The sequence below is a fragment of the Lagenorhynchus albirostris genome, chromosome 2, assembly GCF_949774975.1.
Source record: "Lagenorhynchus albirostris chromosome 2, mLagAlb1.1, whole genome shotgun sequence".
NCBI lineage: Eukaryota > Metazoa > Chordata > Mammalia > Artiodactyla > Delphinidae > Lagenorhynchus > Lagenorhynchus albirostris.
The window spans coordinates 18,110,759-18,132,850 of record NC_083096.1 but is presented as its reverse complement, the minus strand read 5'-3'; the positions used below and the strand labels follow the sequence as shown (position 1 = coordinate 18,132,850).

General features: G+C 39.0%; 1 protein-coding gene across 2 annotated transcripts in view; it reads right to left on the bottom strand.

Annotated features, from left to right (window-relative positions):
- The window catches only part of IARS2 (isoleucyl-tRNA synthetase 2, mitochondrial), a 68,804-nt gene that overhangs the window by 45,587 nt on the left and 1,125 nt on the right, over positions 1 to 22,092 (bottom strand). The window contains exon 2 of one of the 2 annotated variants that reach the window (XM_060127225.1): positions 21,440 to 21,562. In XM_060127225.1, coding sequence (XP_059983208.1) covers positions 21,440 to 21,562 — 123 coding nt within the window. Of the gene's footprint in view, positions 1 to 3,844; positions 3,998 to 21,439; positions 21,563 to 22,092 lie in introns of those variants that run through there. The other variant, XM_060127227.1, reaches the window with a different exon arrangement.

Genomic DNA, 22,092 nt, shown 5'->3' with positions numbered 1-22,092 from the left:
GCGCAGGTGGTTGAGAGTCCGCCTGCCGATGCAGGGGACAAGGGTTCATGCCCCGGTCCGGGGGGATCCCACATGCCGCGAAGCGGCTGGGGCCGTGAGCCATGGCCGCTGAGCCTGCGCGTCCGGAGCCTGTGCTCCGCAACAGGAGAGGCCACAACAGTGAGAGGCCCGCGTATCGCAGAAAGAAAGAAAAAAAAAGTTCTGTAGTTGGGCTCAACTACGGAATGGAGGGGAAAAAGGGAAGAACCACTAACCTTGAAGTCAGAACAATAAACGACCCAATCTAAAAAGAAGAGAGAAAAAGGACAGAAAAAAAATATCATGCAGCTGTGGGACTATAACAAAGATTTAACTTTGGTGCCACTGCTGCCCTGAAAGGAGACTTTTTCAGAGCTGAGAAAGGTACACAAAAAAATAATGGCTGAAATCTCCCCAAACTGCCATGAGACATAAACCTATAAATTCAAGAAGCTTAACAAAATCCAGAGGAAAAATCCAAAGAAATCCATGTCAAGACACATAATCATTAAATATTTGAAAATAAAAATGTCTTGAAAGCAGCTGGAGAAAAATGACATGTTGTTTATTAGGGGAAAAATAATTTAAAAGACAGCAAAGTTTTCATTAAAAAACATGGAGGCCAGAAAGAAGTGGAACAATATTTTTCAAGTGCTAAGAAAAAACTAACAATCCAGAATGCTATATACACTGAAAGTATACTTCAAGAATGGAAAGAAATCAAGACACTATCAGATGAAGGAAAACTAAAAGGATATGTGACCAGCAGACCTACCCTAAGGAATGGCTAAAAAAAACTGTCTAAACAGAAAAAAAAACAATAAAGCAGAGATGCTGAAACATCAAGAAGGAAGAAAAAGTATGGTAAACAAAAATATGGGTAAATATAATAAACGTTCCATTTCCTCAAGTCATCTAAATTATGTTTCACAGTTGAAAAGATAACTGTCAAACACTGTCTTATATGGACCAAAATACATGCAGAGGAAATATGTAAACCAAGCTAAAAGCAAGGGAAGGAAAAAAGATATAAAGGGACAACATGCTTCTAAATAATCCATGGATCAAAGAACTCTCAAAGGAAATTTTAAAAATACGATAAGATGGGGCTTCCCTGGTGGTGCAGTGGTTGAGGGTCTGCCTGCCGATGCAGAGGACATGGGTTCATGCCCCAGTCCGGGAAGATCCCACATGACGCGGAGCGGCTAGGCCCGTGAGCCATGGCTGCTGAGCCTGCGCGTCCGGAGCCTGTGCTCCGCAACAGGAGAGGCCACAACAGTGAGAGGCCTGCGTATCGCAAAAAAAAAAAACAAAACAAAAAAAACGATGAGATGAATAAAAATGGAAATTCAACATGACAAAATTTGTGGGACACAAGCTACAGGAGTGATGACACAGAAATTTATAGCAATAAAATACATACATTAGAAAAGAATAAAAGTCTGATCAATAATATAAAGTCTTATCTCAAAAACTAGAAAAAGAAAAACAAATGAGCCCAATGCAGGCAGAAGCAAGGAAACAATAAAAAAACCCAGAAATTGATGAAATTAAGAACAGAAAAATAAAAGAAAATTCAATGCAACAGAATTTGACTTCAGGCATGACAGTGTAAAAAAGCTACATGGATGGGATTGCCAGGAAAACTGGTGAAAATAATTTAAAACCCTAATCATTTAAAGCTTCTGGAGGGACTTCCCTGGTGGCGCAGTGGTTAAGAATCCCCCTGCCAATGCAGGGGACACAGGTTCAAGCCCTGGTCCAGGAAGATCCCACATGTCACGGAGCAACTAAGTCCGTGCGCCACAACTACTGAGCCTGCACTGTACAGCTCGTGAGCCACAACTACTGAAGCCCACGCACCTGCAGCCCGTGCTCTGCAACAAGAAAAGCCACAGCAACGAGAAGCCCGTGCACCCCAACAAAGAGTAGCCCCCACTCGCTGCAACCAAGACCCAACACCCAGCCATAAGTAAGTAAATAAATAAATTTATATTTAAAAATAAATAAAGCTTCTGGAAATGGTCCTAAGGGCATACAGCAAAGGAAGAAATATCTAAACAAGAAAAATGCCATGAAAGTTTGGCAAGAAAAATGAGAACCAAGACCACTCCCTCCCTCCAGCCTGCCAGCTCTGTGAGGCCGACTCCACTCCAGACCGTGCAGCCAAGGACACAGGGATCCTGGGGAGAGCAGGAGGTCGGCATTTATGATCCTGTCCACCTACCTGTTGCTGAGGCTACAAGGTCGAGATTCTCTACTTCTAAGACCCCACTCATGGAACAGAAACTTTACCGTGTGTGAGAGTCTGCTGGGAATACTGGAGCTCTAATCACCCTTGTTTGGGCTCATGAAATGGTGGTTCCACACCCGGAAAGGCAGTTCAGGAAGATCTCAGGCTACTGACCCTCCCCATGGGTGCTCAGCTCCAAAAGTCGGGGTGTCTCTCACACAGAAGTGTAGTTTCCCCCACTCCCAGTTCCAGAGCCCTGCCTGGCAGGTTCTGCCCGGGGGAAGGAGAAGCGGGCAGTAAAACAAATAGCTCTTACTCTCCTCCCAGCAACAGAGCAAGGAGAGGTTCAGGCCTAAGAGGGCTCTGAACAAGAGTAGAGGCTGTGGTGAAAGGTAATTGGGAAAAGGTTCATAGATTCAAGATGACAGAGCTAAACTCTAGGCCAGCTCATTTGCAGGAGAGAAGACGGCTGGGAGGAGTCCTCCTGAGATCAGAACAAGAATCAAAGACTGACCTCAGGAACCAATACTTCAAAGGACCCCAAATTTGATTGAATTAGTCTACAAAACAGTTTATGCCCAAGGGCACTCTTGAAAACAACAGAGCCAAGAGCTGGAAAATTTCAGAACAAAACAAATGGGTGTTGGCAGGGAAAGAGGATGGGAGCTCTGCCCAAACCACTATCCTCTGAGGGTGACTGAGCATACCCAAAGCTGCTCCTCCCTGGGAAACAACATCAGAGGCTTAACACTAGAGAAACACGGGACAGGGTGGGACCAGACCTCATGAAAATAACCCTGCCAGTCACCAAACATATAAACAAGCAAATTACAATGAAAAGCCAGGGCAGGAAGCAGGCGGTGGCAGAAAGACCAATATACAGACTTATTATATTACTAGAATGCCTAATTTCCAAGAACAAAAAAAATTACAAGACATACAAAGAAACACAAAAGTATGGCATATAAACTGAAAAAAAAAGCAGGCAACATCAACTACCTATGAGGGCAACCAAATGTCAGGTTAACAGAAAAAGAATTCAAGACTGCCATTATAAACATGTATAAAGGGGAATTCCCTGGCAGTTCAGTGGTTAGGACTCGGCACTTTCACTGCTGTGGGCCTGGCTTCGATCCCTGGTTGGGGAACTAAGATCTCACAAGCCACTTGGCATGGCCAAAAAAAAAAACAATGCGTAAAGAACTTAAAAGGAAACTAGGATTAAAGAGATAAAGGGAGGAATGATAATGATATCATATCAATAGAAAATATCAATAAAGAGACAGAAATTGCTATTTTTGTCAAAAAGACCAAAAGGGGAATTCCGGAGTTGAAAATAATAGCTGAAACAAAGAATTCCCTAGAGGGGCTCAACAGTATATATGAACTGGCAAAAGAAATAACTAGTGAATGTGAATACAGAGCAACAGAGATTACATAAAACAAAGAAAAAACAGAAAAAAGAACAGAAAAAAATGATCAGAGCCTCACAGAAATGTGGAACATGCATATTCAGTATACGAACATAATGGAAGGAATGGGAGTTTCAGAAGAAAGGAAAGGAGCTTAAAAATATACAAAAAAAAGGGGGACCTTCAAGATGGCGGAGGAGTAAGACGTGGAGATCACCTTCTTCCCCACAAATACATCACAAATACATCTACACGTGGAACAACTCCTACAGAACAGCTACTGAACGATGGCAGAAGACCTCAGACTTCCCAAAAGGCAAGAAACTCCCCTCGTACCTGGGTAGGGAAAAAGAAAAAAGAATAAACAGACAAAAGAATAGGGACGGGACCTGCACCTCCGGGAGGGAGCTGAGACGGACGAAAGTTTCCACACACTAGGAAGCCCCTTCACTGGCGGAGACTGGGGTGGGAGGGGGGTGACAGGGGCGGGGAGGGGGGAAGCTTCGGAGCCGCGGAGGAGAGCGCAGCATCAGGGGCGCGGAGGACAAAGCGGAGAGATTCCCGCACAGAGGATCGGTGCCGACCAGCACTCACCAGCCCGAGAGGCTTGTCTGCTCACCCGCCGGGGCCGGCAGGGCTGGGAGCTGAGGCTCGGGCTTCTGTCGGAGCGCAGGGAGAGGACTGGGGTTGGCGGCGTGAACACAGCCTGCAGGGGGTTAGTGCACCACGGCTAGCCGGGAGGGAGTCCAATAAAAGTCTGGAGCTGCCGAAGAGACTTTTTCTTGCCTCTTTGCTTCCTGGTGCGCTAGGAGAGGGGATTAAGAGCCCTGCTTAAAGGAGCTCCAGAGACGGGCGCAAGCCGCAGCTATCAGCGCGGACCCCAGAGGCGGGCATGAGACGCTAAGGCTGCTGCCGCCGCCACCAAGAAGACTGTCTGCAAGCACAGGTCACTATCCACACCGCCCCTCCCGGGAGCCTGTGCAGCCTGCCACTGCCAGGGTCCCGTGATCCTGGGACAACGTCCCCGGGAGAACGCACAGCGCGCCTCAGGCTGGTGCAACGTCACGTTGGCCTCTGCTGCGCAGGCTCGCCCGGAATTCCATACCCCTCCCTCCCCCCGACCTGAGTGAGCCAGAGCCCCCGAATCAGCGGCTCCTTTAACCCTGTCCTGTATGAGCGAAGAACAGACGCCCTCAGGAGACCTACACGAAGAGGCGGGGCCGGTCCAAAGCTGAACCTCAGGAGCTGTGCAAACAAAGAAGAGAAAGGGAAATCTCTCCCAGCAGCCTCAGGAGCAGCGGATTAAAGCTCCACAGTCAACTTGATATACCTACCCTGCATCTCTGGAATACCTGAATAGACAACGAATCATCCCAAAATTGAGGCGGTGGACTTTGGGAGCAACTGTAGACCTGGGGTTTGCTTTCTGCATTTAATTTGTTTCTGGTTTTATGTTTATCTTAGTTTAGTATTTAGAGATTATTAACATTGGCAGATGTGTTTACTAATTTGGCTGCTCTCTTCCTTTTTACACACACACACACACACATATATACATACATATTTTTTCCCCCTTTTTCTGAGTGTGTATGTGTATGCTTCTTTGTGTGATTTGCTGTATAGCTCTGCTTTTACCATCTGTCCCAGGGTTCTACCTGTCCATCTTTTTTTGGTTTTTTTTAGTATAGTTTTCAGCACTTCTTATCATTCGTGGACTGTTTTTTTTTTTTGGTTTGGTTGCTCTCTTCTTTCTTACTTTCTGTTTTTTTATTATTATTACTTTCCTATATATTTTTATTTTATTTTATTTTGCGGTACGCGGGCCTCTCATTGCTGTGGCCTCTCCCGTTGCGGAGCACAGGCTCCGGACGCGCAGGCTCAGTGGCCATGGCTCACGCGCCCAGCCGTTCTGCGGCATGTGGGATCCTCCCAGACCGGGGTACGAACCCGCGTCCCCTGCATCAGCAGGCGGACTCTCAACCACTGCGCCACCAGGGAAGCCCTATTTTTATTTTTAATAATGTATTTTTTTTTACTTTTTATTTTAATAACTTTTTCTTTTCTTTCTCTCTCCCTCCTTCCCCTCTTCCCCCTCCCTCCCTCTGTCTGTCTGTCTCTCCCTCTCTCTTTCTTTCTTTACTCCCTTTTCTTCTGAGCTGTGTGGCTGACAAGGTCTTGGTGCTCCGGCCAGGTGTCAGGCCTGAGCATCTGAGGTGGGAGAGCGGAGTTCAGGACATTGGTCCACCAGAGATCTCCAAGCCCCACATAATATCAAGCAGTGAAAGCTCTCCCAGAGACCTCCATCTCAACGCTAAGACCCAGCTCCACTCAACGACCAGCAAGCTACAGTGCTGGACACCCTATGCCAAGCAACTAGCAAGACAAAAACACAACCCCACCCATTAGCAGAGAGGCTGACTAAAATTATAATAAGGTGACAGACACCCGAAAACACACCACCGGAAGCGGTCCTGCCGACCAGAAAGACAAGATCCAGCCTCATCCACCAGAACACAGGCACTAGTCCCCTCCACCAGGAAGCCTACACAACCCACTGACCCAACCTTACCCACTGGGGGCAGACACCAAAAATAACAGGAATTATGAACCTGCAGCCTGCAAAAAGGAGACCCCAAACACAGTAAGTTAAGTAAAATGAGAAGACAAATACACAGCGGATGAAGAAGCAAGATAAAAACCCACCAGACCAAACAAATGAAGGGGAAATAGGCAGCCTACCTGAAAAAGAATTCAGAGTAATGACAGTAAAGATGATCCAAAATCCCGGAAATAGAATGGAGAAAATACAAGAAACGTTTAACAAGGACCTAGACGAACTAAAGAGCAAACAAACATTGATGAAAAACAATAAATGAAATTATAAATTCTCTAGAACGAATCAATAGCAGAATAACTCAGGCAGAAGAAAGGATAAGTGACCTGGAAGATAAAATAGTGGAAATAACGACCACAGAGCAGAATAAAGAAAAAAGAATGAAAAGAGTTGAGGACAGTCTCAGAGACCTCTGGGACAACATTAAACGCAACAGCATTCAAATTATAGGGGTCCCAGAAGAAGAAGAGAAAAAGAAAGGGACTGAGAAAATATTTGAAGAGATTATAGTTGAAAACTTCCCTAACATGGGAAAGGAAATAGTCAATCAAGTCCAGGAAGTGCAGACAGTCCCATACAGGATAAATCCAAGGAGAAACATGCCAGGACACATATTACTCAAACTATCAAAAATTAAATACAAAGAAAAAATATTAAAAGCAGCAAGGGAAAAGCAACAAATAATATACAAGGGAATCCCAATAAGGTTAACAGCTGATATTTCAGCAGAAACTCTACAAGCCAGAAGGGAGTGGCGGGACATATTTAAAGTGATGAAAGGGGAAAACCTACAAGCAAGATTACTCTACCCAGCAAGGATCTCATTCAGATTCTATGGAGAAATTAAAAGCTTTACAGACAAGCAAAAGCTAAGAGAATTCAGCACCACCTAGCTTTACAACAAATGCTAAAGGAACTTCTCTAGGCAGGAAACACAAGAGAAGGAAAAGACCTACAATAACAAACCCAAAACAATTAAGAAAATGGTAATAGGAAAATACATATCGTTAACTACCTTAAAGGTAAGTGGATTAAATGCTCCAACCAAAGACATACTCTGGCTGAATGGATACAAAAACAAGAGCTATATAATTGCTGTCTACAAGAGAGCCACTTCAAACCTAGGGACACATACAGACTGAAAGTGAGGGGATGGAAAAATATATTCTATGCAAATGGAAATCAAAAGAAAGCTGGAGTAGCAATTCTCAATTCAGACAAAACAAACTTTAAAATAAAGACTATTACAAGAGACAAAGAAGGACAATACGTAATGATCAAGGGATCAATCCAACAAGAAGATATAACAATTGTAAATATTTATTCACTTAACACAGGAGCACCTCAGTACATAAGGCAAATGCTAACAGCCACAAAAGGGGAAATTGACAGTAACACAACAATAGTAGGGAACTTTAACACCCCACTTTCACCAATGGACAGACTAACCGAAATGAAAATAAATAAACACAAGCTTTAAATGATACACTAAACAAGATGGACTTAATTGGTATTTAAAAAGACATTGCATCCAAAAACAACAGAATACACTTTCTTCTCAAGTGCTCATGGAACATTCTCCAGGATAGATCATATTTTCGGTCACAAATCAAGTCTTGGTAAATTTAAGAAAACTGAAATCATATCAAGTATCTTTTCCAGCCACAACGCTATGAGACTAGATATCAATTACAGGAAAAAGTCTCTAAAAAACAACAAACACACGGAGGTTAAACAATACACTACTAAATAACCAGGAGAACACTGAAGAAATCAAAGAGAAAATCAAAAAATACCAAGAAACAAATGACAATGGAGACACGACGACTCAAAATCTATGGGATGGAGCAAAAGCAGTTCTAAGAGGGAAGTTTATAGCAATACAATCCTACCTCAAGAAACAAGAAAAATCCCAAATAAACCACCTAAACTTACACCTAAAGCAAGCAGAGAAAGAAGAACAAAAAAACCCCCAAAGTTAGCAGAAGGAAAGAAACCATAAAGTTCAGATCAGAAATAAATTATAAAAGAAATGAAGGAAACAATAGCAAATATAAATAAAACTAAAAGCTGATTCTTTGAGAATATAAACATAATTGATAAACTATTAGCCAGACTCACCAAGAAAAAAACAGAGAAGGCTCAAATCAACAGAATTATAAATGAAGAAAGAGCAGTAACAACTGACACTGCAGAAATCCAAAGGATTATGAGAGATTACTACTAGCAACTATATGCCAATAAAATGGACAACCTGGAAGAAATGGACAAATTCCTACAAAAGGACAACCTTCCAAGACTAAACCAGGAAAAACAGAAAATATAAACAGATCAATCACAAGCACTGAAATTAAAACTGTGATGAAAAATCTTCCAACAAACAAAATCCCAGGACCAGGTGGCTTCACAGGTAAATTCTATCAAACATTTAGAGAAGAGCTAATACCTATCCTTCTCAAACTCTTCCAAATTATAGCAGAGGGAGGAACACTCCCAAACTGATTCTACGAGGCCACCATCACCCTGATACCAAAACCAAAGATGTCACAAAAAAAGAAAACTACAGGCCAATATCACTGATGAACGTAGATGCAAAATTCCTCAACAAAATACTAGCAAACAGAATCCAAAAACACATTAAAAGGATCATACACCATGATCAAGTGGGGTTTCTCCCAGGAATGCAAGGATTCTTCAGTATACACAAATCAATCAATGTGATAAGCCATATTAACAAATTGAAGGGGAAAAACCATATGATCATCTCAATAGATGCAGAAAAAGCTTTCGACAAACTTCAACAACCATTTATTATAAAAAACCTCCGGAAAGTAGGCATAGAGGGAACTTACCTCAACATAATAAAGGCCATATATGACAAACCCACAGCCAACATCATCCTCAGTGGTGAAAAAACGAAACCATTTCCTCTAAGATCAGGAACAAGAAAAGGTTGCCCACTCTCACCACTAGTACTCAACATAGTTTTGGAAGTTTTAGCAGAAGCAGTTAGAGAAAAAAAAGAAATAAATGGAATTCAAATCGGAAAAGAAGTAAAGCTGTCACTGTTTCCAGATGACATGATACTATACATAGAGAATCCTGAAGATGCTACAAGAAAACTACTAGAGCTAATCAATGAATTTGGTAAAGTAGCAGGATACAAAATTAATGCACAGAAATCTCTTGCATTCCTATACACTAATGATAAAAAACCTGAAAGAGAAATTAAGGAACCACTCCCATTTACCACTGCAACAAAAAGAATCAAATACCTAGGAATAAACCTACCTAAGGAGACAAAAGCCCTGTATGCAGAAAACTATAAGACACTGATGAAAAAAATTAAAGATGATATAAACAGATGGGAGAGATATACCATGTTCTTGAATTGGAAGAATGAAGACTGTGAAAATGACTGTACTACTCAAAGCAATCCACACATTCAATGCAATCCCTATCAAACTACCAATGGCATTTTTCACAGAACTAGAACAAAAAATTTCATAATTTGTATGGAAACACGAGACTCCAAACAGCCATAGCAATGTTAAGAAAGGAAAACAGAGCTGGAGGAATCAGGCTCCCTGAATTCAGACTGTACTGCAAAGCTACAGTAATCAAGACAGTATGGTACTGGCACAAAAATAGAAATATAAGGGCTTCCCTGGTGGCGCAGTGGTTGAGAGTCCGCCTGCCGATGCAGGGGACATGGGTTCGTGCCCCGGTCTGGGAAGATCCCACATGCCACGGAGCGGCTGGGCCCATGAGCCATGGCCGCTGAGGCTGCGCATCCTGAAGGGGCCACAACAGTGAGAGGCCCATGTAAAAAAAAAAAAAAAAAAAAAAAATCCATTCAGCCACACTGTTTTTCCCAAAAAAAAAAAAAAAATAGAAATATAGATCAATGGAACAGGAGAGAAAGCCCAGAGATAAACCCACGCACATATGGTCACCCTACCTTTGATAAAGGAGGCAAGAGTATACAATAGAGAAAAGACAGCCTCTTCAATAAGTGGTGCTGGGAGAAGTAGACAGCTACAAGTAAAAGAATGAAATTAGAACACTCTCTGACACCATACAGAAAAAAAACTCAAAATGTATTAGAGACCTAAATGTAAGGCCAGACACTATAAAACTCTTAGAGGAAAACATAGGCATAACACTCTGTGACATAAATCACAGCAAGATCCTTTTTGACCCACCTCCTAGAGAAATGGAAATAAGAACAAAAATAAACAAATGGGACCTAATGAAACTTAAAAGCTTTTGCACAGCAAAAGAAACCATAGAAAAGATGAAAAGACAACCCTCAGAATGGGAGAAAATATTTGCAAAAGAAGCAACTGACAGAGGATTAATCTCTAAAATATGCAAGCAGCTCATGCAGCTCAATATCAGCATCAAAAAAACAAATAACCCAATCCAGAAATGGGCAGAAGACCTAACCAGACATTTCTCCAAAGAAGATATACAGATTGCCAACACACACATGAAATGATGCTCAACATCACTATTAGAGAAATGCAAATCAAAACTACCATGAGGTATCACCTCACAGCAGTCAGAATAGCCATCATCAAAAAATCCACAAACAATAAGTGCTGGAGAGGGTGTGGAGAAAAGGGAACCCTCTTGCACTGTTGGTGGGGATGTAAATTGATACAGCCACTATGGAGAACAGTATGGAGGTTCCTTAGAAAACTAAAAATAGAACTGTCATATGACCCAGCAATCCCACTACTGGGCATATACCCTGAGCAAACCATAAATCAAAAAGAGTCATGTACCACAATGTTCATTGCAGCTCTATTTACAATAGCCAGGATATGGCCGCAACCTAAGTGTCCATCGACAGATGAATGGATAAAGAAGACGTGGCGCATATATACAATGGAATATTACTCAGCCATAAAAAGAAACAAAATTGAGTTATCTGTAGTGAGGTGGATGGACCTAGAGTCTGTCATACAGAGTCAAGTAAGTCAGAAAGAGAAAAATAAATACCAAATGCTAACACATATATATGGAATCTAAAGAAAAAAAAATGGTTCTAAGAACCTAGGGGCAGGACAGGAATAAAAATGCAGATGTAGATGTAGAGAATGGACCTGAGGACATGGGGAGGGGGAAGGGTAAGCTGGGACAAAGTGAGAGAGTGGCATGGACTTATATATACTACCAAATGTAAAACAGATAGCTAGTGGGAAGCAGCCGCATAGCACAGGGAGATCAGCTCGGTGCTTTGTGACCACCTAGAGGGGTGTGATAGGGTGGGTAGGAGGGAGATGCAAGAGGGAAGGAGATATGGGGAGATATATATATATATATATATATAAATATATATATATAGCTATATATATATATAGCTGTATATATATATATAGCTATATATATATATATATATAGCTATATATATATATATAGCTGTTTCACTTCGTTATAAAGCAGAAACTACCACACCATCATAAAGCAATTATACTCCAATAAAGATGTTAAAAAAAATTTTTAAATATATACAAAAAAACAATAGTTGACAATTTCTGAAATTTACTGAAAAACACTAACCTACTCAACCAGAAAGCCAAATGAAGTCCAAGAAGAATAAACACAGACGAATCCAAGCAAAGATACATTAAAAATGCTGGAAGTGAGAAATGAGAAAACCTTGAAAGCAGCAAGAGAAAAAAAGACTATCTACAAGAGAACCCCAATAACACTAACAGCTGAGTTGTCAGCAGAAACAACGTAGGGCAGAGAGCAGTGGGATCACGTACTGAAAGTGCTCAAAGAAAACATTCTCAACCAAGAATCCTACATCCAGCAGAGCTAAATTGAAAAAATGGAAGCAAGATAAAGCCACTCTTTTATTTAAAAAAAGAAAAAAAGAGAAAGAGAGAGAGAGAGAGAGAGGGAATGAATTTGTTGCTGCAGACCCATCTCATAGGAAAGGACATGAGAGGATGTTTTTCAGGCTAAAAGCAAGTACCCACAGATGGTAATTCAAATCCACAGGAAAAAAACATTCCGTAAGATGTTACAGAAAAACCCTGAACGAAGTTTTTGGCCAACTGAATACTCTCTTCTCCTAACTGGTGTAAAAGGCAAATGTTCAAAAATATGTATGTAATGTGTTGTCCAGTGTAAAACATACAGAAATATATTTGCAGATAACAGCACAAAGGAGGTATATATGAGAAGGGCTGCGTTGGGCTAAGAAAATGACTACAGATGGGAATGTAATTTGGTGCTGCCACTATGGAAAATAGCATGGAGTTTCCTCAAAAAATTAAAATAGAACTATATGATATGATCCATCAATTCCATTTCTGGGTATTTATCTGAAGGAAATGAAAACACTTGGAAATATATGTGCACCCCCATGTTCACTGCCCCATTATTTACAACAGTCAAGGCAGGGAAACAACCTAAGTACCCACTGATGGATGAATGAATATGGAAAATGTGGTCTATATATACAATGGAATATTATTCAGCCATAAAAAAGAAGAAAATCCTGCTATTTGCAACAACATAGATGGAACTTGAGAGTGTTATGCTAAATAAAGTAAGTCAGACAAAGAAAAGCAGATACCCTATGATCTAACTTATATGTGGAATATAAAAAAAAAATCAAACTCCTAGGAAGATTCTAAGTTTGATGAAATCAAATTTATCCGTTTTTCCTCTTATATATCATGGATTTTTTAAAAAATCAAACAGAGAACAGATTGGTGGTTGCCATAGGTGGGGGCCGGGGGGGGTTGGAGATATGGGTGACAATGGTCAGAAGGTACAAACTCCAAATTATAATACTTACCAGCTCTGGGGATGTAAGGTACAGCATGCTGACTATAGTAACAACACTGTATTATATATTTTAAAGTTGCTAAGAGGGTAGATCTTAAAAGTTTTCACCATAAGAAAATAAAAATTTAGAACTATGTGACACAATGGATATTAACTAAACTTACTGTGGTAATCATTTCACTATATGTGTATATATATATATAATATTATATTATATATAATATATGTATAATAAATATATATATAAATAAAACTGGGGGTAATTTTTTAAAATTAGTTCTCACAAAAAATTTGCATACTGCTTGCTGTTTACTACCTACCCACACAATTGACCTGGTACCTGCTAATACTCCCAAAATTCAAAGTCAAAAAAATTATTCTAAATTTTAATGTAAAGGCAAAGAAACCAAAATAGCTAAAGCAATTTTGAAAAAAGAAAATGGGAAAAATCAGACTACCAAATTTCAAAACTTACTCTACAGCCATAGTAGACAAAACTGTGGTTATTTGTGGAAAGAGAGACATACAGAACAAAAAAACCAAACAGAATATCCAGAAATAGGCCCACACAAGTTTGCCCAACTGATTTTTGACATTGGTACAAAAGCAATTCATTAGGGAAAAGATAATAATGGTGCTGGAGCAAGTAAACAACCATATGGGAAAAAATAAACCTCAATCTAAGCCTCACACCTTATATAAACCCAAGACAGATCATGGGGTTTTTTTAGAAAAAAAAAAAATCTTCAGGACCTCAGGTTAGGCAAAGAGTTCTTAGACATGACACTAAAGGCATGATTCATGAAAGGAAAAACTGATAAATTAGACTTCATCAAAATTTAAAACTTTCAATTTGCAACATACCCTGTTAAGAGGATGCAAACACAAGCTACAGACTGGGAGAAATAGTTGCAAACCACATATCCTGGCAAAGATTTAGTACCTAGAATATATTAAAAACTCTCAAAATAAAACAGTAAAAAATTAAACAATCTAATTAGAAAATGGCCAAAAGACATAAAGAGACATTTCACCAAAGAGGCTCAACAGATGGCAAATAAATAGATGGAGATGTGTTTAACATCATTAGCCATTAAGGAAATGCAAATTTAAAACCAAAATGGGATACACAGCCATCAGAATGGCTAGAATAAAAAACAGTGACAACACCAAATGCTGCTGACCTGCAGAGAAACAAGATCATTCGTAGGTTACTGGTAGGAATGTAGAGTGCTAAAAGCCACCACTTAAACCAGTTTGGTATTTTCTTAAAAAACTAAACATGCAACTACCATATGACCCAGCAAGTGCAGTCCTGGGCATTTATCCCACAGAAATGAAAACTTACATTCAGACAAAAACCTATACGTGAATGTTTATAGTAGCTTTATTCCTAATAATATAAAAAACTGGCAACAAGCCAGGTGTTAACAGGTGAATGGTGAAACAACCTGTGGTACATCACACCAAGGGATACCACTCAGCAATAAAACAGACTATTATTGATATGCTCAGTAACCTGGATGAGTCTCAGGGAAATTATGCTGAGTGAAAAAAGTCAATACCCAAAACTGTATGATTACATTTACACAGCATTCTTGAAATGACAAAAATATAGAAGTAGAGAACAGATTAGTAGTTAGAATAGCTAAAGGAGGTGGTGGGAAAAGAGGGAAATGAATATAGCTATAAAAGGGCATCATGAGGGGTTCTTGATGGAAATGTTTGGTATCTTGATTGTATCGATGTCAACATCCTGGTTGTGATATGGTAGTTTTGCAGGATGTTACCATTGGCGGAAACTGGGTAAAATGTACAAGGAGTCCTCTCTATTTTTTCTTACAAATGCACTTGAATCTACAATTACTTCAAATATAAACTTTAATTAAGACAAAATTTGAATGATATTGCTTTCGAATAGCATGTACTTAAAAAACAATAAAAAAAAAACCAAGCACTTCAGTTTTGTCCATGGAAAGAAATAAATGCCCTTTTTACCATCTGATGTAATATGTCTAATAATTTGAAAGTGAGCTATCAAGCAGCATAATTTGGCCTCTGTGGAAGCAAACAAACTTAATACTGAGGAATGTGCAATATGTGTAACACATCTCAAATGTTTCAAAAGTTTTCAATACAATTAACTGTTCTAATACATTGTATAATACATATTATAATTCTGCTTTAATAGCAATACTGACTTGTTTAGTGACAAGATTTCTGGTTTTGAAAATACAGACAGATGTCAAAGGTCATGCCCTCTCCAAATTTTCCATTAAAGTATACATAAAAATAAAGGACTGAAAAATATAGTGAATAAATTTTGGTACATTCTCTCAGTGGAATGCTACTAACCAATTAAAGACAATTAAAAAGGAATCAATTACTGACATCTATAACAGCACCTACGAGTATCAAAAAATACTACATGAGTTAAAGAAGCCAGACACAAAAGAATATATGTTATGATTCAACCCACCTGAAATTTTACAATGGGAAAAAAAATTAAAGCAATAGAAACCAAAACAGTGATGAGGGCAGGAACTCCTCATTCTATGAGGCCAACATTACCCTGATACCAAAACCACACAAGGACACTACTAAAAAAAGAAAATTACAGGCCAATATTACTTATGAACACAGAAGCAAAAATCCTCAACAAAATGTTAGCAAAGTGAATTCAATAATTCATTAAAAGGATCATACACCATGATCAAGTAGGATTTATTCCAGGGATGCAAGGATGATTCAGTTTCTGCAAATCAATCAATGTGATACATCACATTAACAGAACAAAGAATAAAAATCATATGATCATTTCACAAGGTACAGAAAAAGTGTTTGCCAAAATCCATTTATGATAAAACTCTCAACAAACTGGGTATAGAGAGAACATAACCTGAAATAATAAAGGCCATATTTGACAAACCCACAGCTAACATCATACTCAGTGGTGAAAAGCTAAAAGCTTTTCTTCTGAGATCAGGAACAAGACAAGGGTGTCCACTCTTACCACTTTTATTTCAACATAGTATTAGAAGTCCTAGCCACAGCAGTCAGACAAGAAAAAGAAATAAAAGGACTCTAAATCGGAAAGGAAGAAGTAAAACTGTCACTGTTTGCAGATGACATAATACTATATATAGAAAATCCTAAAGATGTCACAAAAAACTATTAGAATTCATCAAGTTCAGTACAGTTGCAGGATACAAAAATAATATACAGAAATCTTTTGCATTTCTTTACACAAACAACAAACTATCAGAAATAGAAATTAAGAAAACAATCTCATTTACAACTGCATTAAAAAGAATAAAATACCTAGGAATAAATCTAAGGTAAAAGATCTGTGCTCCAAAAGCTATGGCACTGATGAAAGAAACTGAAGATGACACAAACAAATGCAAACAAATGGAAAGATATATTCTGCTCATTGATTGGAAGAATATTGTTAAAGTGACCATACTACCCAAGACAATCTACAGATTCAATGCAGTCCCTATCAAGATACCAACAACATTTTTCACAGAACTAGAACAAATAATTCTAAAATTTATATAGAAACACAAAAGACCCTGAACAGCCAAAACAATCTTGATAAGGAAGAACAAAGCTGGAGGTATCATGCACCCTGATTTCAAACTACACTACAAAGCCACAGTCATCAAAACAGTATGATACTGGAACAAAAAAGACACATTAATCAATGTAACAGAATAGAGAGCCCAGAAATAAACCCCACATTTATATGGCCAATGAATCTATGACAAAGGAGGCAAAAATGTACAATGGGAAAAAGACAATCTCTTCAATAAATGATGTTGGGAAAACTGCATAGCTACATGGAAAAGAATGACACTAGACCACTTTCATATACCATATACAGAGATAAACTCAAAATGGATTAAAGACTTGAATTTAAGACTCCTAGACAAAAACAAAGGCAGTAAGCTCTCTGACATGGGTCTTAGCAATGTTTTTTTGGATCTTTCTCCTCGGGCAAGGGCAACAAAAGCAAAAATAAATAGGACATCAAACTAAAAAGCTTTTTGCACAGTGAAGGGAACAATCTAGAAAACTAAAAGGCAATCTAGGGAATGGGAGAAGATTTTCAAATGATATGTCCAATAAGGAGTTAATATACAAAATCTATAAAGAACTCATACAACTCAACAGCAAAAAAAGAAAGAAAACACACACACACACACACACACACACACACACACACACACACACAACTCAACTAAAGAATAGGCAGAGGACCTGAACAGACGTTTTTCCAAAGAAGATATACAGATGGCCAACAGGCACATGAAAAGATACTCAATATCACTAATCATCAGGGAAATGCAAGTCAAAAGCACACTCAGATATCACCTCATATCTGTAAGAATGTCTATTACCAAAGAGACAACAAATAATAAGGACACAGAGAAAAGGGAACCCTTGTCTACTATTGGTAGGAATGTAAATTGATACAACCATTATGGAAGACAGCATGAAAATTCCTCAAAAATTAAAATCAGAACTATCAATACCATACTATTTAGCAATTCCACTTCTGGGTATTTATCTGAAGAAGACAAAGACACTAATTTGAAAAGATACACACATTTCCATGTTCACAGCAGCATTATTTACAATAGCAACCTAAGATATGGAAGCAACCTAAGTGTCTATCAATAGATGCATAGATAAAGGGTATGTGGCATATATATAAAATGGAATATTACTCAGCCATAAAAAGACAATAAAATCTTGCCACTTGGGACAACATGAATGGACCTAGAAATAAGTGAAATAAGTTAGACAGAGAAAGACAAATATCTATGATTTCACTTACATGTGGAATCAAACAAAACAAAACAAACAAATATAAAAAAAAGAAAGACTCATACAGAGAACAAACTGGTGGTTGCCAGAGGGAAAGGGGGTAGGGTGATGTTCAAAAAGGTGAAAGGAAAGGTGAAAGGGATTCAGAAGTCCAATTTACACTTATAAAATAAATAAGTCACAGGGATGTTATGTACAGTATAGGGAATATAGTAATATTGTAATAAATTGTATCGTGACAGCAACCAGACCTACTATGGTGATCATTTTGTACTGTATAAAAATATTGAATCGCTATGTTGTACACCTAAAACTAATTAATACTGTAAATCAATTATACTTCAATAAATGTATGTATATATATACACATATATACATATCTTCTATATCTTGCAATGGGAGACTAACAGATGTATACAGCTGTCATAACTCATCAAACTGAATAATTTAAGATTGGTGCATGTTACCACAGGTTATTCTGGAAAAAACTTTTTGAGAACAATGAAATTATACATTCGTCTAGTACTATGCAAAGGTGCCAGTCTATTTCAAGAGAAAGAGCTTTACATCATAATGTAAGTCAACTCACTGCTTCCTTCATCAAGAAAGTCTTGCTACAAAAATAGTCACTAAACTGTGTGCTTAGTAACCAAGTTGATTTACATTCTGGTTTAAACTCTCTATTTCAACACAGGCAGGCCTGTAACATACAATTGGATATCAACAGCCGCTCAGCTGGGCTAGCAGCCTGTGGGAGAAGGATGAAAGAAGAAATGGGGCTTAGAGCAAGCTTAAACTCGAAAATCCCTTCCATTCCTCTCAAATTCAAAGGAATTTTGTATTCCATTTCATATCATGTGTTACAGTCTGAATGTCTGTGTGTCCCCAAAACCCCTCCTTTCATATGTTAGAGCCATAACCCTCAATGTGTTGGGAAATGGAATTTTGGGGGTAATTAGGGTTAGATGATGTCATAAGAGTGGGGCTCTAATGATGGAAACAGTGCCCTTATAAGAAAAGTGTTCTTCCCCCTCCCCCTCTTCCCTCCACCACCCCCTACCCCCATGTGAGGACACAGTGAGAAGGTAGCTTTCTGTAAGCAAGGAAGAGAGCCAAGATCAGCTGGCACCTTAATCTTGGACTTCCCAGCCTCCAGAACTGTAAGAAATAAATGTATGTTTGTTAAGCCACTCAGTCTAAAGTATTTTGTTATAGCAGCACAAGCAGATTAATATGTATCTTAACATAAAATGGTTTTGAATAACTGGTTAAATATCTTTTTTCTCCCAAACTACAAATAAAATTGATATTATGGGAAGATATACCACACTTACCCTAGTTTTAAAAATACCACCCAAGACTGGGGTATCATAATACCTTAAATGGATCAATCACATACCTGCCTATTTTATTTTATTTTATCTTATTTTATTTTTTAATTTAATTTTTCTTTAATTTTCTTTATTTTATTCTATGCTATTCTATTTATTTATTTCTGGCCTTGCGATGCGGCTTGCAGGATCTTAGATCCCCTACCAGGGACTGAACTCAGGACCCCGGCAGTGAGAGCCCCAAGTCCTAACCACTGGACCACCAGGGAATTCCCATGCCTCTTATTTTAAATAGAAAAACAAGGTTTAATTTATAAAAGTGCTCAAACATATCCATTGTAAATATTGGATAATACCCATAATGCAAGAACAGAAGGAAAAAATTACACGCCATTTTGTCTACAAATGGGGGCATTTTGGGCTTCCCTGGTGGCGCAGTGGTTGAGAGTCCGCCTGCCGATGCAGGGGATACAGGTTCATGCCCCGGTCCGGGAAGATCCCACATGCCGCGGATTGGCTGGGCCTGTGAACCATGGCTGCTGAGCCTGTGCATCTGGAGCCTGTGCTCCGCAACGGGAGAGGCCACAACAGTGAGAGGCCCGTGTACCGCAAAAAAAAAAAAAAAGGGGGGGGCATTTCAAGGAGTCTTACAAGGCTCATCCAAGTACCTGAGTAAGTTGAATAAAAGGGAAAAAAAATTCTGACTGGATGCTAGAAATTAAGATTTAGATACTCTTCTAGACTCAAAAGGAACACTGATGTCAAGCAACAAAATCACTGCTTTGCAAAAGGCATGCATGTGTAATTACTGCTCTACTTGGCAAAAAAAGTCTCTTGGGGTTCTGTAGGGGGTGGGAGGGAATGCCAAATGAATTTAAAAACTCAAGGAGAGTACTAATATAAAATGATTTAACCTAATGTAGGTGAGAAATAAGAATCAGTAAAGAAAGGTCAGCTGATAAATAGCCTGTAATAAGAAACAACTGTTTCCTGGAAAGCAGACCACTTAACTACTATTACCTCAGCATAACCATGAAGCAAGCTATAACCATTCTTACTCTTCATGGTAGAAAGCAGAGAAAGCCTACGTGACATTCAGGGAAGTCAAGTGAGTTCTCTTAGAGGAGAACCTAAATTTCTCACTCAATTCATTTACTATTTAAAATGCACCTAGCAGCCACCCCTCAAAAACAAAACAAAATGCAACCCTGAACTGTATAGGGTGATGACCTGTCACTTTACATATCCAGTATGGACCTCTCGCCTCCAACTGCCTATTTAATATCTCCACCTGCACGTCTCATCTTGTCTCAAGGGAAACATGCCCAGGTCTGAACTCCTGACTTCTTCCCCCAAACTGATCTTCCCAGTCTTCTCCATCTCAGGTAAGAGCTCTTCTGACTTTCTAAGTGCTCGGGATGCTTCTTGGAGGCATCCTTGACTCTTCTCATTTTCTCACCCCACACATCTAATCCATCAGCAAATCCTGTCAGCTCTACCTCCAAACTATACCCAGAACCTGACTATTTCTCACACCACTTTCATGGCTTCAACCCTGGTCAAAATGGCCATCATCTCTCTCCTGAATTATGCACTAGTCCCCTTCTTAGTCTCCCTATTTCCAAACTCCCTCTACCTCTACAGTCTATTGCTCACACAGCAGCCAAGAATGACCTAATCACCTCTCAAAGGCCCCACCTCCAAATACTACCACATTAGGGATTAGGTTTCAACATATTATTTGCAGGGGGCGGGAGCCAGGACGACACACAGACAAATATTCAGTCTATAGCAGTTGCTATATTATCTAACATATTAAATATTTTACTTATTTATCTTATTATGCCTTCATGTTTAGAGCACAAGCTCCATAAAGCCAGGACTTATCCTTATTTTGTTCACTGCTATTCCCAGAGTCTAGACAATACCTGGCACATAATAGGCGCTCAATAATGATTTACTGAATAAAATGATGCTTACTAACATAAAATAAGTTCAAAGCAAATATGAGTGATGTTATTTTTCACACAGTACTGAAACTGTTTATTGCTACTTTCTATTAAGACATTTTAGTTTAAGTATGCCAATGCAAATTTACATAACTGTCATAAAACTAGAATATACTCTTTTGCAAAGTGTATTTAAATAAAGGTGTTCCCTCAAGTCTAGTAACCTAAATTATAATTACCTTATTTAAAGCATGTCCAACATGAGGGTCACCATTTGCATAAGGAGGTCCATCGTGAAGACAAAACTCTGTCTTCACTTTTCTTTCTCTTTGCCATGAATAAAGTTCCAAAAATCCACATTTCTGTTTAAAAAGAACAATAATGTCTGAACATCATGTAAATACATACTCCTGAATCTTACCATAAATAACAACCAACACTTGCTTATTTCCTATCCCATTCTAATGTATTCAACTCTAAAATACAAATGGTGAGGTTTCTAAAATGCACATCTGAGTATTCATCTTTTAATACTTTTGAATAGCTTCTCCGTAGACTTCAGTTTAAAGTCTAAGTGCTTTATAAACGTATACAGGACCCTACAAAGGTTTAGTACCACTAAGTTCTTGGGCAGTCTCTCAGCACTCCCCACCCTCCACTCCATGGTGAAGGACCTGAAGATCCCCCATCTCTCTCTCTCTCTCACACACACACACACACACACATACACACACACACTCACATCTTATTTCTGCTATCCTTTGGCCTCAACACTTGCTACTCTCTTAATTTGGAATAACATTTATTATTCATTTTGCCTTTGTAGGCCTATTCCCTCATCTGAAAAAAATGTTCATAATATCCAACTCACCGAGCTGGTGTGAAGATTATA